General features: G+C 33.5%; 1 protein-coding gene and 1 long non-coding RNA gene across 4 annotated transcripts in view; one reads left to right on the forward strand and one right to left on the reverse strand.

The window, feature by feature from the left end:
- The window catches only part of PPP4R3B (protein phosphatase 4 regulatory subunit 3B), a 66,321-nt gene that overhangs the window by 22,859 nt on the left and 24,909 nt on the right, over positions 1–18,553 (forward strand). For 2 of the 3 annotated variants that reach the window (XM_022597229.3, XM_089923164.1), the window contains exons 5-9: positions 3,116–3,193; positions 4,282–4,398; positions 5,903–6,019; positions 17,173–17,304; positions 18,378–18,480. In XM_022597229.3, the coding sequence (XP_022452937.1) occupies positions 3,116–3,193; positions 4,282–4,398; positions 5,903–6,019; positions 17,173–17,304; positions 18,378–18,480 (547 nt within the window). The remainder of the gene's footprint in view (positions 1–3,115; positions 3,194–4,281; positions 4,399–5,902; positions 6,020–17,172; positions 17,305–18,377; positions 18,481–18,553) is intronic. The other variant, XM_089923163.1, reaches the window with a different exon arrangement.
- On the reverse strand, positions 12,642–14,757 carry LOC149747747 (uncharacterized). The gene is made up of 2 exons (XR_016395438.1): positions 14,643–14,757; positions 12,642–12,829 (listed from the first exon to the last, which is right to left on the reverse strand). It is a non-coding gene; the product is annotated as an uncharacterized LOC149747747 (long non-coding RNA).

An 18,553-nucleotide genomic window follows, 5' to 3' on the forward strand; every position in this document is an offset into this window, starting at 1 on the left:
ATACATTCTGTCATAGGTCTATTTGTGAAAGTTATATAAAGCAAGTTTTACTCATTTCTGGTCCATGAGAGGCATTTTATGAAATAGCCAGATGTCATGAGCTACCTGTTGTTTACTTAAGGTTTACCACTTTGTTATCTCTTACGTGTCAGCCGTGATGCTGAATTCTGTTTTCAACAGTGTGTGAGAAGAAAGCAAGATTATGGCCATTGGCCTCTAAAGGCTCATTTCCTAAAGCCCATCTCTGAGATTTCCCTGCAGGCATTAGATGTTTCCACATACCCATCTGGCTAACTAGTATGCATATCTGTAGCTTCTTAAGTATTAGCCTGTTGTTGCATTAGTTACATAGGGCAAGTAAAAATGTAAGAATTTTATCTAACTCGACCAAAATGAGGTAGTATAAAACTACATAGATAACTCCTAACCTAAATTAGGTTAATTAACTGAGAAATTATATGAAAGCACTTAGGGTGGTCACTGGCTCCTAGTATGTACTCTAATACATGTTGAGATTATCGTAACCATGACAGGGACATAAGATTTTAGTTAACCTGAATTTTCTACCTAATTACAGGTCAAAATCCCTTGTGTCCAGAATTGAGAAATATACTTTAAAATGTTTTATAAATTAAATTCCAAAAAGCCAGTAAATTGAGGTTATTTCCACACAGACAGCTATAGAGTTAAGATCCTTTTCAGAACAAGAAGTTTTAACTTCTCCCTGCACTAGAAATGATTAAGGACAGGTATCTCAAATGTTGACATTTTAGCATGTTACATAAATTTTCACTATTCCATAGATAAGAGTTGGGTGAAAAACAAACCCAGTGGGATCAGTGGTTTAGTTCTTTTTTGACATATTTTGCAAGATTTCAGCACTGAAAGAGAAATTTCTAACCTTTCATCCCATTAATTTAATATGTAAAATCTTCCAACACCATTAAGAAAACAACTTTGCAATAATATGGTTTTGTTTTAGAGGTTTTTGGACTCAAATGTAGGATTTAATGTATTAAATTTTATCATACTGGACTTGGCCCATTCTAGTTTGTGTGTATATTTTGCTTTGGTTTGATTCCTACTTAGGAATCTATCCTGTATATTTTCTGTTGTGGGAGTGACAGAACTTCATTATGCAGGAGACCAGGATTCTAAATCCATCTTTATCACTAGCTAGCTTCTGATAAATCCATTCTTTGGGCTGGACTTTTAAAATTAGACTAGGCAATCTCTAGGTACTCTGTTAAAGCCTCATCTAATTCTAAATTTCTGTGTCTACGTGATCCTTTTAGAATTTTTAATGTTGCATGGGTCCTAGGTTTGGGATTTTGGTTTTGTGTGTGTGCCCATTTTTACATCATCGCAAAGAAAAAAGTTCGATTTCAGACTTTTTAGGAGCAGCTCATCTTTTCCCTTTAAGGTTTTGTTATCCAAAATAGTAAACATGCACAATATGACTTAAAATAATTATGATTTATTAAAAGCTCTTAAAATGAAATAGAAAAGAAAAACTAAAGTGATCTAAAGAAACTACTTTAATTACTTGAAGAAGCAGGGATTTAGGGGAAATTTTCCAGCTATATTTATGATAGGCTTTAAGCTACCTAACATCGCTCCCTTAATACATTGGAACAGAGTGCTTGTGTAGAATAATATCAAAAATAATGTTAGAGATCAGAAAAGAAATATACTAGGAATCAGAAAGCATTCTCCTAGCAGTCTGTAATACTTGAAATTGCTTCTGTAATACTTTATGCAGTTCTAGCCATCAGCAAACAAATAATGAGTCATATAAGAAGAATTTAAATGGGAAATTGCATTTATCAAAGAACTGGAACTATTTTCCTATGAAAAGATTCTGAAAAAGTTAAAAATCTTTAGACAGGAAAGGAAGATTTAATCTGGGAGAGGTGCAGGAAGATAAAAATTTATAAAAGGTATAAGTTGAGGTAAATATGTGCTTATTCCACAAAACCTAAAATACTGAGATGAAAAAGTGATTTGAGGGATAAGTAAAAGATTATTTATGTAGTTGAACTCTCTCAGAAGGTAGATAGATGATTCAGGCCTCCATACATAAGATCCAAAAGGAGTCAACTAAATAACAAAACGAACACTATTCTGAGTCAAAAAAGGAGTTATCAGTCAGTGATGTGTCTTTGAATAGCTCCAAAGGATGTTTAGCGGGAGAGCATGTTATATTTTCCATGACCATACCTAGTGCTTTTCATTCATTTTTTCATATATGCTCTACCTTATTTCAGAAAGGCTTTAAGGGATTGATACCACTTCATGGATGATTCACAGTAAGAGAAAGGGCAGGTATATTAGCTATATCCTTTATATGTCATGCTTTGATTTTATTATCAACCATGCAGTTATCACTATTACAAATATTTTTAGGTTATGCTATTTTAATTACTTAAAAGTATTCAAATTATATTTCATAAAAGTGAATTTTGAAGATTACTGAAACTTAAAAGCATAACTTTCAGCACATTTTGATGGAAATCTTCTCTAAAGTAAATTTCAATATTCATGTCAGTTTTTCCTTTGTAATTTAATTGTCCATATTTATTATAGAAAATTGGAAAATACAGATGAGCAAAAAAGAAAATCACTCATAATCCATCACCAAAAGATAATCACAGTTAACCTTTATAATCTTATCACTGCCAGAATTCAGTGTTCTTTATTGCCGTGTTTGTAACTCTCATTTTTCTAATCCACTGTGGACTAATAATGAGATCTTCAGACTTGTTTGAATTACGTTTAAATTAAGCATAAATAAATAGACCCTGAAAGGGAGCTAGAGAGGCTCTCGGTTAAGGTAAATAGAGTTTTCATGCATGACCTCTTGAACATCTGTTTTTTGTTTTTCAAAGAGTTCTTTATAGTTGAGGTTCCTGATTAAACAAGGTATTAATATGTCTAACTAATATTGAATGGTGTAGTCAAGTTTTGAAAATTATAATATGAATATACCTGGAATTTTAGGTTTTGTAATGAATTGCTCTTAGGTTTTCAGCTACTTTTATTATAGTTTGTGAAATCATATAAATGAGTATAACTTTATACTTTTATTCATAGTAATTATTTTTTCTCATTGTAGGAAGATGAAAAGTTTTTGTCTGAAGTTTTTGCACAATTAACAGATGAGGCCACGGATGATGATAAACGACGTGAATTGGTAAGTTATTTATTACTGAAATTCACACCCTTAAAGAGCACTTACTCTTTTGGCATACACAGCTTTTAATATTGAAATTGTTAATTTAAAAGAAAAATTTTTGTAATTAGTATGGAAGATATAAACAGATGACCCTTGAGCAACGTGGGTTTGAACTGCAGGTTCCACTTAGACACAGATTTTTTTCAATAGTAAATACTACAGAACTACATGGTCCAAGGTTGCATACGGAACCACAGATATGGAGGGCCTACTATAGAGTTACACACAGGTTTTTGACTTAGTGGAGGACGGGCACTCCAACCCCTGTATTGTTCAAGGGTCACCTGTGTTTAAATTATACTATAAAATGATTATTTGCAAAGTTTCTAAAACTTACTGTTTTGTATATCATAGAAGATTTTAGAGATATTTTGATGTGGTTTTATTCCTCCCAGTGAGGGAATATGTGCCTTATAAATTACAAAATCAAGACGTGGTTTATGTTAGGACAGAAATACAAACTCTTACATTTTTATGGTTGTAGATACATTATTGAGATGCTTTTTTTGTTTTGTTAAACAAGAGGTAGGGAGAATCCTTCTTGAATAAACGAATGATGAATTGGTTCTTGAAAGTGTTTTTCTTCTTTAGAATGTGTTGGTAATCACTTTTGAGATATAAACCATGCTTTGGGGAAAGAGAATGGTGACTGCTGTGTACCAGCAGTTTGCCAGTTTTTCAAACCTTATAATCAGATACTAAAGAAGTAATGAAAGATTGCTGACTTAAAATCAGCCACGTCATCTTTGGTATAGTTATTTCTCAGTTTTCTCATTTATAAAATTAGCCCTTTATCCTAGGAAATCTCTGATGTTCCTTACAATTCTTAAAAATTGAATTGTGCTTTATGAGTGTTCCCTGAAAACCCAGCCACCATTTATTATAGCATGGTTTCTATGTTCTTTAGGTTTTGAGGAGCCAGGATACCCTAAAAACTCTAGGTCCCTGAGAAGGTTAATTCCACACTGTGGCAGATCACATTACAGTTTGCCTCAGAGTTACTTTTAATGTGTGTCAACTTCTCACTATTCTTTGTAACATTACAGGTTAATTTCTTCAAGGAATTTTGTGCATTTTCTCAGACATTACAACCTCAAAACAGGGATGCATTTTTCAAAACTTTGGCAAAGTTGGGGATTCTTCCTGCTCTTGAAATTGTAATGGTAATTATATAGTTTATTTTCATGTTTTTGAAATTGTGAATTTGTAATAGATTTATATTGTGGATGGGAAATAATTTTTTATAGTAATGCATATTGAATTTTGTAATTTTAGATTATGATTCATTTGGTAGTGAGTCATAAAACCTCTTCAGATTTTTATTAACTTAAATTTGTAATATTAACATGTGATTCATATAATATGGCTTCAAGTAAATAAAAATCCCACATGGTTTTATGAGACTGTTATCTCTTCTATAACAAAATTAAGTATGTTTCATAGAAACTAATAAAATACCTTTCCTTTTTAGACCAGTGAATGGGAGAAGGGCAGACTGGACCAAGGGGGCTCGTGCTACAATATGGGGTTAAGGGAGTGATTCTCTCTCATACTTTTGTTTATATGAGCTTTATCCACTGGCATTTATTGTATGAAAAATTAAAACTGAGAAAATTTTTAAGTACTTATTAATTCATTTTAAAATGATAATTATTAACCCATTATATGTTAAGATAACTAATATAACTTTCATGAAAAAATAACTTTTCCAAAACAAATTTTAGTGAGACAAGTGGCATTGTTTCACATTTTTTGCCAATCCCTTTGATGCCTGGCGTAATAAAAGATAGCTAGGTTCTCATAGCAGCATCTGCATTTAATCTGTTAACGATATTACATCTTGTAGCCTCTGGAAAACCCCACTATACTTGTGATAGACTGGGAGTGGAAAAGGCCAGTAATGCCTTAATATTTATTTTCATAATAAATAATATTATGAAAATAGTTTTAATTTCATGCAATTTTGAAAAGGGTGTTATAAACCCCCTTTTCAGTGTGTGAGACCCCTCTCCAGGGTTCCCTGGGCCACACTTTGAGAACTGCTAAGTTAGGGAATGTTTTCAGAATCACCTGGAGATTTTTATCTTTGAATCATGTACTGATTTTTATCTTTGACTTCATGTACTGATAGGGAAAAAGCATTCAAGATCACTACCTTAGAAAACTAAGTTACCGGAAAAGAGTGAAAATACCGATTGTTTTCAAAATCATCCTCTATTAGGAGAGTCATAAAAGGGAGAATCAGTTACTAAGGCCGAACTGCCAAACAGGACCAAAGACAGCTTCTGGAAAGTTTTGAAGCCTTAATTAGGAGACCTCATTCATATTTTTGCATATATTTAAATCAAGAATCCTCCCTCCCACCCCCCAAAATTTTTTGCAGCATTTGTAAAGCAGTGCTTTATAATCCTGTGCTGATTCTTATATTTAAATTCTCTGAATATTTATTTTTGTGGTGGTAAAGACAAAAACTGGCAGAAACTAATCATTGAGCTGCCTAAAGTTTTTAATATTTGTAAAAGAAAAGGATGGGAGAGATTATATGTTTTGATTCCAGTACCATGTCTAAATCCAAAAATTCGTTTGGCATAGATTTGGGAGAAAAAGGGGGAACGCAGGCATAACTTTGTTCACAGTCTCTAAGTAACCTGATTTTCCTTTTATCAGGGCATGGATGATTTGCAAGTCAGATCAGCTGCTACAGATATATTTTCTTATCTAGTAGAGTTTAGTCCTTCCATGGTCCGAGAATTTGTAATGCAGGAAGCCCAGCAGAGTGATGACGTAAGTGACAATGCTCTGGTTCTATATGAATTACCTATAAAATAGTGTTTGCAGACTGTTGAGAGAAAAGTCATAACCATAATTTTAACTGTTTATGAAGAATAATAATAGATTTCTGATCAGTTGTGACTTTGACAAGGCCAGAATACGTGGCAGTTGATTTGTTTATTGTAAAAACAAAACAAATGCGTTCAAACTATTACTGAGATAAAGAGATTTAACGAATCAAATTCTTAATTCTTGGTTTTAAAAGAAGTTTCAAGTACTAATGAAATGTAATTCTAAACCCTTAGGTCAGGCACTTATCTAGTATAACTAAGAAGTGCTTTTCCTGGTTCATTGTATCTTTTTTTTAGTGGGAATGAATATTTAATAATGAAACCAATGTTGTGTTTTCCCACTACAAAAATATTTAAACTTTCCCCTTAATCTCTATTTAAAGACAAAATGAGCATATAGCTGTAATTGAAGTACCCTTTCTTATATTAAATATGTTAGTGTTAAGTAGAAAATAACTGAAATACAATTATGTCCCTTCTTAAAGAAGGTTTAGATTCCCAATGTTATATGATTCTTTTATGGTTTTGTTACTATTGAATTAAACTATAGTTGTTTTATATGTTTTGTTTTTTATTAATGTCCACTTAGATTTTTACGTTCTATCTGTTAGATATTTCCAGGTTTTTTTTTTTTTTAAAGCAATTTTATTTTAGAATTGGTTTGGGCTAATGCTATTATTTAGGCAGTAGAAAAGAAATAGAAGAAATATTTTGTGTTAAGTATATTTTAAAGTTTAAAAAACCCAAATGATGCTAAATCTGACTTTAAAGAAATAAATACCTAGCTTATTAATCAGTTTATAATCTCACTGTTGACATTCTTATCTTAGTGCCATCCTTTACAAAAGATAACTTTGAAATTAACACTTCTATTGCTTCATCCTTAGTGATGTGTGGGATTAAGAGCATTCAACATAAAATCTCTCAGACTATGAGAATAATAATTTACTAGTTTAGAATTCTTAACTTTTACAGCTTTTATTTCTGTTTTCATTAGAAAGATTTTCTTGTTTACATTTAGTTGATGCATGAGACATGGGGAAGTAGTTACTGATCGTTAACAATGAAAAGTCCCTTTTTAATTTCTCTTTTTCTTGTAGTCACAGTCTTCAAGGTCTTTCATTTCCCTGAATTTTCTGAGGTCTAACAATTTTCCAATTAAAAATTTTTGTTGCCTCAAAATAGTTGTTAGCCCACAAATGAAGATAAATTACTTTTTTCTTAATTTCCAAAATTAAGGATTCTACATGCTGAATTCTATACTGAGTTGGTAGTAATGTTTAAAGGAAAGAAGAAATAACTTACCTGTGTATTCAGCGGGCAGTTGATATTTTGATGCTGTCTTAAAATAAATGCACAGCATTCAAACTTTTCTTTCTGGTACTGTGAGAGCAGATTTGGCTTTAGGAACATGGATTACAGTATTAAAATATGTGTTGAGACACAAGGAAATAGCAATATTAACTTTTTTTTTTACTATAGTCATTATTTCTATCCAAGCTGGAAGGATAGATTTAGCAATAATTGCTGTGCGACAGATTTCAAACATTTTTATGCTAATGACCTTTGAAACATTCAGTAAAACTTCTTTTAGAATCTGACGGGATAAGTAATACAGCTACTGCTGAACTGCTTATTTTGGCAGGTATTTTCAGTGTATTTCTCACTTAGGAATAAATTCATATGTTAATTTCTCTAGATATGATATTAGCCTTAGGGTTATTTTATTTTTTACTGAATTATTTCTAGAATTGTATACATGGAATTTGCTTCAAATTAATTCTGGAAAGCAAAATTTACCATAAAAAGAAATTTAAAATAAATACATAAGCTAATCTCTATGGGTTGACTGTTCAGTATTTTGTATTGAACATATCACACTTTATTTCTTAAAATTGTGTCAATTTTTAACTTTTTATTTTGAAGTAATTTTAAATTTACAGAAAAATTACAGTAATAGTACAAAGAACTCCCATATACACTTTACTCAGATTTCCCAATTGTTAATACTTTATTTCTCATTTGCTTTATCATTGTCTTTCTTTGCTTGTATTTGTATATACATATTTGCATACATAAATATATAATTAATTTTTTCTGAATCATTGAAGAAAAAGGTATGGAAACGATGTCACAGTGCTCCTTTACCCCTATTTGCTTCGGTGTCTATCTACTAAAACTCTACATTACCACTGTACAATTATCAAGTCAGGAAAGTCAGGAAATTAAATAACATTTTTACAATACTGTTATCTAACTATAGTCCTAATTCAGATTTTATCCGTTGTCCCAGTAATCCCCTCGTTACCCAAGATAAAAATGAAAACTTTCTGTTGTAGTATGCGAAAATTTGGATTTGTCCGATGTTTCCTCATGATTCAATTCAGGTTATTTCTTTGTGTCAGGAATAGTACAGAAGTAACATTTCCTTCAACATCATACCAAGAAATTCCCCCAACTTTAAAAAATGAGCTTAAGTTTTCTTTGTCCAAGCTGTTTTGCCATTTCACAGACTAAAGAAGTTAGATTAAGTTCTTCTGTAGAATTTGAAGAACAGTTGTTGCTTTCTCTGAACACATCAGAATGGATTGAAAGAAGTATTGGTTCTGTAATACTTGTAACCTTCATTCAAGTAGCTGCAAGAGCAAATTTCATATGCATGAGCTTTTTTTATGATTCTTACATTTAGATAGTTTTTTAAAAACTGGTAGTGTTTCCACAACATACATCAGTTATTTTTATCCTGTTACCTCAGAATATTCTTCCTGCTCTTGCCATTCTTTCTTTCCCCTCTTATTTACTATATACATGGAATCTAAGTTACACAGATTCTGATATTTTCTTGATCTTACCAGAAAGTGTCAGTACAAATTTTTCATGTAACTTTGTCATGATTGCCACTTGGCTAACAGTGAGTGTGTAATGCCATAGGTTATAAAATATATCTCAACATCAAGAAGTTAAAATTTTAAGAAATCTGTCTTAGAAGCAATGAAATAAAGTATGTTCTTCATGTTTCCCAATCAGAAAATAGAGATGTCACCTGATAATCGGGATAACCTCTAAATTCCATGTGTAGATACCCAAAACTTTCCCTCCATTGCTAATTATATATTTTCAGTATTTTTGGCAATATTGAAAAATTCTTACACCCACTTAAATGTACTTTAAAAACAAAAGTATGTGTTTCTAAGAATAGCATGAGGCTGGAGTGTGATGAAACCAACAGGAGTATCATTTCTCTAAAACTTGATTTAGAAACAACTAAAACTTTGAACTATCTCCCAGAAACTGTGGTTAAACTCACTTAAATGTTGCTATCTAGATGAAGGATGGCAAACTTTTCTTAAAGGACCAAAAGGTAAATAAGACTTGGTAGGCCCTCTGGTCTCTGTCATAACTCTGCCACTTTAGTATGAACTGTCTATAGACAGTTTGAAAATGAATAGGTGTGGCTGTGTTCCAGTAAATGTTTTACTGTAAAACTATTTACAAAGTGAACAACCAGCCAGGTAGTTTTGTAGTTTAATGACCCCTGACTTAGACCCCAGAATATTGCAAGTATTTAGAAACTGGTTCTAAATTGAAGGTTTTAATTGCAAAGCTACTATGGTGGTGTAAAGATAAGTTAAAGAGACCATGGGGGGCTTCCCTGGTGGCGCAGTGGTTGAGAATCTGCCTGCCAATGCAGGGGACACGGGTTCGTGCCCCGGTCCGGGAAGATCCCACATGCCGCGGAGCGGCTGGGCCCGTGAGCCATGGCCACTGAGCCTGTGCGTCCAGAGCCTGTGCTCCGCAACGGGAGAGGCCACAACAGTGAGAGGCCCGCGTACCGCAAAAAAAAAAAAAAAAAAAAAAAAGACCATGTGAGTAAGCAGGCGTTAATGGGAAAGGAGTTATTGGACACTCTTAAGACTGTAAGTTTAAAAGAGTGTTCTCTAGAATAGATTTTGGTGACCCAGCGTTGGAGTAATTTCGCTGGGGTTACTCTATAATGGCTTATTTTCAGATCAAGTCATAGTTTGACATCCGAAGAAGGAATTTTCCTGTATTTGTCTTACATCTCAATTATTTTGCCGTAATGCTTGAGCATGACTTTTCTAGCCAGATTAATGCCATTGTTGGAGAAGCAGGTTAAGGAAAATTAGATTTGTTTTAATGCCAATAAAGAACTTTAACAGGCAATTAGAAATGCTGACTTGAATTTTGTGAGTGGTCTGACTTTAGTAACCACTGTACTTTAGTTCCATTGGAGAAATAGGCATGGAAGAGTTAGGTCACTTACATAGCTAGTTATTAGCTGTACTGCAGTTAGAGGCTGAGTCTTTTAATTTAGCTATTCCTTCTGTTCACCAGGCTTGCTAAGAAAATGAAGCATGTTTTACAGACAACTTATAATGCTGGTAATACTTTTAGTTCATTGATGAATGTTAAATCATTCGTTACATTTCTTAGGAACTATTTGTTCATTGTCTCTGAAAGCACATTATTACTTTGAAGTGGGTTTAGTAATGCACTGTAGTAGACTAAAAATTGTTAGCTGAGGTGAGTGTACCTCTGGGATAAGACTGTCTTACTATTCCATGCTGCTATATACAGCATAATCTCTAGACACGTGGTTAATTCCAGTTTTTTAGAAGTTGAGTTTTACTCAGTTTGCAGGATCCAGTAATTAATAATAATACCTAACATGTATCATAGGGCTCATCTCATTTGTTACCCATCTCTCAGTGTCTTTGGCTGATGTCTACTGTATTACCAATTGTAGTTTCATATATTTTGCCTGGGTTTTTGTTGTTGTTTGAGATAAAAGAGTAAATCTAGTTCCTGTCACTTCATCTTGGCCAAAAGTGGAAGTCTGAGTTGATGTTTATTTTCAGAGTAGATTTTATTGCAGAAGACTGGCTCTTATTCAGAATTGAACAGTTTGTGGATTTGTGTCTCTTTTGTGTTACTTACTTTAATAACTACTCATGTTTTATTAAAATGAGACTTCAAAACACAAAAAAATAAACCCATCTGACACAAGGATTTAGAAACCAACTTTTTTAAGACTTTCATATCATTGAGTGTGGAAATCGGTATTATTGATTGTGAAATATTCCCATTTTTTGCCCCCTTTCTCCTCCCTCTTTTTTTCTCTTTGTCTAAGTCTGTTCGCTTTGTCTTTGTCTGTCTTTTCCTTTTCCCTTCTTCAACAAAGAAGCTGAAATAAAAGGCCTGGAGAGTGCTGTTCAGTTTCTATGATGATGGAAATGTTTATTCTTTAGCCATCCAACAAGGTAGCCACTCACTACCTATGGCTGTTAAGCACTTAAAATGTAGATGGTGTGACTGAGGAATTACTGATTTTAATTTAAACAGTCTCTGTGACAAGTGGATATCATATTGGACTGCACAGGGTTAGAATATTTACTACCTATACACCCAGTCTAAGGAGTGAATCTTTTGTCTTGTAGCTATTTTAAGCAGAGGAATGTCTTGATCAGGTCTTGGTTTTAGAAGGATAGTTCTAACAGCTGGAGATAACTGGAAAAAGAAGTCCTGACCTGCGACAGAAAAAAGGAAAGACATAAGAAATTAATGTATCACTTAGGAATGAGCTTGGCTTAATATATGAGCAAGATGAGGAATGAGGTCAGCAAGATGGCAGATAGGAAGTTCCAGCCCTTATCCCTGCAACAGAAACACTGATTTAACAACCATCCACAGACAAGAATACCTCCATGAGACTTCCAAAATCTAGGTGAGAGCTGTCAGGGAAACTTGACAAGAAGCAAAATTAAGTTCCAGTAACCAACCCTAAAAATAATTTTAAAAAAAGAATTATGAACTGCCTGACAAAGAATTCAAAATAATTGTGTTAAAGAGGCTTGGTGAGCTACAAGGGAACACAGATAACTAAACAAAATCAAGAAAACAATACATAAACAAAATAAGCTCAGCAAAGAGAAACTAAAAAAGAACCAGAAGAAATTCTGGAGCTGAAGAATACAGTGACTAAACTGAAAAAAATCAATAAAGAGCTTCAACAGCAGACTTGAATCAAGCAGAGGAAAAAATCAGAGAACTTGAAGACAGGCCATTTAAAATCAATCCAGTCAGAACAAAAAGAAAAAAGAATGAATGAAGAAGAGTGAAGAAAACCTACATGAATTATGGGACACCATAAAGCAAAATAATATATACATTATGGAAGTCTCAAGGAGAAGAAAGAGAAAGGGACAATAAAGCATGTTTAAAGAAATAATGGCTAAAAACTTATCGGGAAAGATAAGGTCATCCAAGTCTATGAAGCTCATATGTCCCCAGATTCAATCCAAGGAGGTCTTCACCGAGATACATTATAATAAAACTGTCAAAAATCAAAGAGAAGAGAATTTTGAGAGCAAGGCAGAATAAACGCATCACATACAAAGGAAGGTTTTCAGCTGATTTCTCAGCAAAAACCTTGCAAGCCAGTAGAGAATGGGATGATATATTCAAAGTGCTGAAAGAAAAAAAAACCTGCCAACTAGGAATACTTTACCTGACAAAGCTGTCCTTCAGAAATAAAGAAAAACGGGCTTCCCTGGTGGCGCAGTCGTTGAGAGTCCGCCTGCCGATACAGGGGATGCGGGTTTGTGCCCCGGTCCGGGAGGATCCCACATGCCGCGGAGCGGCTGCGCCCATGGGCCATGGCCCCTGAGCCTGCGCGTCCGGAGCCTGTGCTCCACAGCGGGAGAGGCCACAACAGTGAGAGGACCGTGTACTGCAAAAAAAAAAAAAAAAAAAGAAAAAAGAAAGAAATTAAGAAAAAAGGCTTTCCTAGACAAAAACTGAAGAAGGAGTTCGTCAAAACTAGATCTGCCTTTTAAGACATGCTAAAGGGAGCTCTTCAAGTTGAAATGAAAGAACACTGAACAACAAAATGAAAGCATATGAAAGTGTAAATTTCACTGTGAAGGTAAATATATAGGCAAATATAGACCAATGGAATAATCTAATGGTGGTATGTAAATCACTTTTAATGCAGTATAAAAGGTAAAGACAAGATATTATGAATAACTACAACTACAGAAATTTGTTAATAGATACACAGTATAAAAAGAAATTCTGATACCAGTAACATAATATGTGGGTTGGGGAATAAAAGTGTAGAGTTGTACACAATTGCTGATGAGAGATTAATATCCAAAACATGTAAGGACCTCCTACAACTCAATAGCAAAAAAAAAAAAACAACCCAATTTAAAAATGGGCAAAGGAACTGAATAGACATTTCTTCAGAGACATAAAAATAGCCAACAGGTGCATGTAAAGTGATCATCATCACTAATCATCAGGGAAATGCGCATCAAAATCACAATGAAGTATCGCCTCACACCTATTAGGATGGCTCTTATCAAAAACTCAAAAGGTAACAAGTCTTATTAAGGATGTGGAGAAAAGAGAGCCCTTGTGCACTGTTGTGGGCCTGTACCTTGGTGCACCTACTATGGAAAACAGTGTGGAAGCTCCTCAAAAATTAATAGAGAACTACCATATGATTCAGTAGCCCCACTAAGGATATAAATCCAAAGAAATTTAAATCAGGACCTTGAAGAGATAGCTGCAGTTTCATGTTCACTGCAGCATTATTCATAGTAGCCAAGACATGGATGCAACTGAAGTGTTCATCTGCAGATGAATGGATAAAGAAAATTTGTCATGCACATACAGTGGAATTTTATTCAGCCTTAATAGAAGAAGGAAACCTGGCCACTTTTGACAACTTGGATGAACCTGGGGGACAATATGCTAAGTGAAATAAGCCAGACACAGAAGGACACAATAGTATATGATACTATTTATATGAGGAATATAAAATAGACTCATAGAAGCAGAGAGTATAATGGTGCTTGCCAGGAGATGGGGAGTAGAGGAAACCAGGGAGGTATTAGTCAAAAGATACAGTTTCACTTTTACATGATGAACAAGTCCTAGAGATCTACTGTATAGCATATTACCTATAATTAATATTGTATACTTAAATATTTGCTAAGAGGGTAGATAGTATGTTAATTGTAATTGTTCTAATCCTAAAAAAGGAAAGAAAAACCAGCCTATAATAGTTTTACCTAATAAAAATTTTGTTTTATTCATGTCACAGTTAGTCAAGGAACAGCTCTATGATGCCAGAAGACTCATCTTATGAGTCAGTCACCCTGAGCTTCTGGTTTTAATGTCTGTTACTTTGAGGTTGCAAGATTGCTATTCCACCTCCAAGCAGGGAGAAGAAAGGGGGCAGAGGGCAAAATGGAGAGAGCTAGAGAGCTTTTCTGTTTCATTTTAAAGCTCTTTCTTAGAGGTTCCATTTAGCAATTTTTGCTTGTATTTCTTTGGCCAGAAGTGCATCACCCTTAGCTGCAATGGAAACTGAGAAATACAGCGTTTTAGCTGAGTACATTGCCTCTCTGAACAAAGCTTGGGCTCTGTTAGCAGAACAAAGAGAATAGAGACTAAGTTGGCATCTAAGTAGTATCAGCCACAGCCCATCTCTGTAACTACCTAACGTCCATATACACTTTTCTTTCATCACTCACCCTTTCCTCAAGGGAGACTTCTGTATCCAGTCTGGAGACTTCACGTCCAGAATATTTGGGTGTTGTGCAGTCCTCTTCAGGTCCAGATAAGGCTCCTTTTGTTTCAGGGACCTTTAAACAAAAAGATAATTTATGTGCCCCAACATCACAATTAAACTACTTTTGTTTGGAAAAAGGGAGAACATACATACAGCAGTCATTCATTCACAGCTATGATGCACTGGTCTGTCAAATATTTGTTGAATATCAGTAGCTTAGACTCATTGTCCTTGGAGGTTCTTGATTAACCAAACCAGCTGTCCCTGGTTCTGTTCTCTAAAGAATTTTCCTTGCCCATTTTCTTCCAAAGCTTAGGTTCCTTCCCTTAGGACATTTTCAGCTGTGGCTGCATCTGAGATAGGCAATGGAAGATGCCTTTCCTCCAGGGCTCTATTTTGTATTGTAGCCTATTTTCTGTCAGTGTGAGTTTTCTGACCCAGTGGTGGTCTTAGAGATCAAACAGTCATAGACTGTTGCAAAAGCTTACTTTACAGTTAAGCTTCCTCTACTGTTTAGTAGGCTTCCAAATTATTTTCTTGTGTATTCTAGACATCTTATCTAAGCATAATTTTTAAACCCGAAGGTTCCCGTTTACCTACTGACCTCTGTGCCCTTGCTTTCTCAAGCTCGGGTACCCTAAAAAGTTCTACAGAATAGTATTCAATGGTGCATACACCTTTTGTCTGTCAAGGAAGTTTTACACGTCTTTGAGAAAAGCAGTTTTGATCTCCTGAAAAGGCTATAGTTCTCTGTAGCAGTCTATTTCACTATGAAATATATAAATTGGCTTTTTTCACTTCCACAAGTCACCAGATTATGGGACTCTCAATCAGCACAGGTCATTTCCCTTTTATCTTTGCTTGTAGACCAGCAGAATTTGGTATTGGTACTTATGAGGCAGGATTTGTAAGAAACTACATTTGAGAGAGAAGGGTAAAAAGCTTTTAAAGTATATATATTTCAATATATTTTAGTGTATGAGCTATACCTTAAGAAGTCTTTCTTGCAACTGTGTTTTCATTTAGATGTAACTTAAATTCATCATTTATATATATATATATATATTTTTGCCTAGTTTTAGATGAATGAGCTTATTATGTAAGAGGAGGAATGAACTTATGTAATTGCTTATATATAATTGAGCAAATTATCTGAGCCCCTAATTAACTGGTAGAATCCAAGTTGTACACACTGGTATGAATTTAAAGTAAGTAAATACCATATCATTGTTCTGAAGAAAGCTCACTAGCTGATACCTTTTGTAATATCTTAACATTTTATATGTGATGTACTTTGCTGAACATACCAGAATAAGAAACAGGAGCGGATTAAGGTGGAATTTGCTCTTTCTCCTCTAACTAAAATAAGGCTTGAGTCTATTAATGTAGCTCTGTGAATTATATTTCATAATTTGTCTTTGAAGAAATTTCATTGTTTCTGATGCCATGATAGAATTATTCATTGGTGTTCAAATTTTGAGACATGGTAGAGGGTAAGATTCTAATTTTAAGCAGTTAAGTTGCTATGACATGGTTTTTGATGGTTCTTCATTGCATTTAATATCACAATTTCACAGGGAAGTATTTTAGCATAACACAGTATGTTAAGTTTGGGAGGGACTAGAAAAGCAAAATAATTACAAAATGTGCTTTATACTGGAACTTTTATTATTTTACAAAATTCTCCCAATTCAACAAATTTATCTTCATTCCATGCAGTTCTCTTATTTCATCTCCTTCAGTTACTACCTTTCTTCCCCCAATAATAAACCTGTTCTCAAATCTTCTGAGTTGATGTCAAAACTTTTTCCTTTGACCTGAACCATCACTTTGTATCCTATTTTAATGCTTAAGGTATCTACTTTTAAAATATAGGCAGAAAGCAAATAAATTTTGTATCTGCAAAGCTGCTTTGTAGCTCTTTATATTAAGACCCAAGAACATGTTACTAATGTAATAATAAGTCGATTTGGCTGCTTCAGATCATTATATAACACAGTGTGTACCCTTTTACCTCTTGTGGAGAGCTGTGTACTGGGTTATTTTTTCTCATATTTTTGTCAGAAAGGATTTTCTTGTTAGAAGCTCACATACTAATCTATGTTCTGGGGTCACTTGATGTGTGTAATCTTGGGTTAAGTCAACTTCTAAATTCATGCCTGAAGCTAAAACCTAGACTGAAAATATGTTAGAACCTCCAGTGAACAAGAATTTCTGGTAAATGATTTTGTTTTCCATTGCCTATGTTGATGATATTGTAAGCTGTCGTGTGCTCTGATTTTTGCATTGTCTTGTTTTGTTTTTGAGTGGGCTTCTTTATGCTCTGGTGTGTTTATAGAACTTTGAAAACATTGGGGAAAAAAGGTTTAAATAAGTTCATCCATTCTTTGTTTTTGTTTTTTTTTTTTCTGTATGATTCTGATTTTGTTCTTTCAGCTGGTACGTTTGTCTTATATCCAAACCAAGTCTCACAGAAACACATTTTCTTTCAGGATATCCTTCTCATTAATGTAGTAATTGAACAAATGATCTGTGATACTGATCCTGAGCTAGGAGGTGCTGTTCAGTTAATGGGACTTCTTCGTACTCTAATTGACCCAGAGAACATGCTGGCTACAACTAATGTAAGAAATTACTCTGCGATAGAAACGTTTTGGTCTATTCAGTTTTAAATGATTTTATATACAATAAGTTATGTAAATATATGGAAAAATCAAAATTTGTACAATTTTGAAAAACAAATATTCAAGCATTTGTACACTCAGAATTCAAGTAACAGTAATGTTCCTCTAGCAGTTGTTTTTGCAGCAAAATACAAGATTGGAATCTGCTAAAGTCTTGGTAAAATGTTAGCACTTCTATTTATGACCCTTGGCCTCTGTATGTTAACATCTTAAGAATTAAAACAAAGAAATGTGAATATAATTAACACTACTGAACTATAAAAATGGTCAAGATGGTAAATTTTATGTTATATGTTTTTTATCACAATAAAAAAGAAAAAAATATGTACCAAATGATCTTAACTGCGTAGTTAAAGGAGTCAGCACAAAAAAGGACTTAAGGAAGTATTGCAAAATATTAATAGTGGTTATCTCAAAATGCTGGGATATTTCTCCTTTATAGACTTCACTCAAATTTTGAGAAAATGTATATTATTTTTAAATCATTACAAGTTTATAGAACAGTTATATAAAAAATAATGGCCAAAAAAATCGAAAGGAATTATTTTCCAAATTTCCAAGTAATAAATTCTTAAAATTAAAAAAAAAGATCTAAAATCTGTAACATTTCTAGTGGCTTGATAAATCAACTTGGTGTTTTTTCAAATTTGAATACATTGTGAAATCTGGGGTTTCAAATTTTAAACGGTTAAGTTGCTCTCACATTGATAGATTTTTCATTGCATTTCAGATCACACGCATATTTGAAAAAAAAATTGTTTTAGATAATTTTCCCTGGAAAAACTTTTTATAATGCTATCTGATCTTTTTCTTACATTCATTTTTATTTAACATGTAATATGAAATAGATCTGATTTTTCAGTTCTGCAGAAATAAGGTTAAGGTGAATATAACAAGTTTTTTTCGATTCTTTCACAGTATCTTAAAAGCATCTCTTGTTTGTGCACTGCTAATCCTTGAAGATGTTTTATTAATTATAAAGATAATAAAGTTTTTTTTTCTGTATGTTTCAGAAAACTGAAAAAAGTGAATTTCTAAATTTCTTCTACAACCATTGTATGCATGTCCTCACAGCACCACTTTTGACCAATACTTCAGAAGACAAATGTGAAAAGGGTAGGGCCTCTTACTTACCTGCTGATGATTTCTGTTTTAAAAGAGTGAGATAAGTATTACAGCTAACAGACAC

Source organism: Delphinapterus leucas, chromosome 13 (assembly GCF_059928025.1).
Source record: "Delphinapterus leucas isolate spDelLeu-1000000601 "Yukka" chromosome 13, BTC_Dleu_Yukka2, whole genome shotgun sequence".
Lineage (NCBI taxonomy): Eukaryota > Metazoa > Chordata > Mammalia > Artiodactyla > Monodontidae > Delphinapterus > Delphinapterus leucas.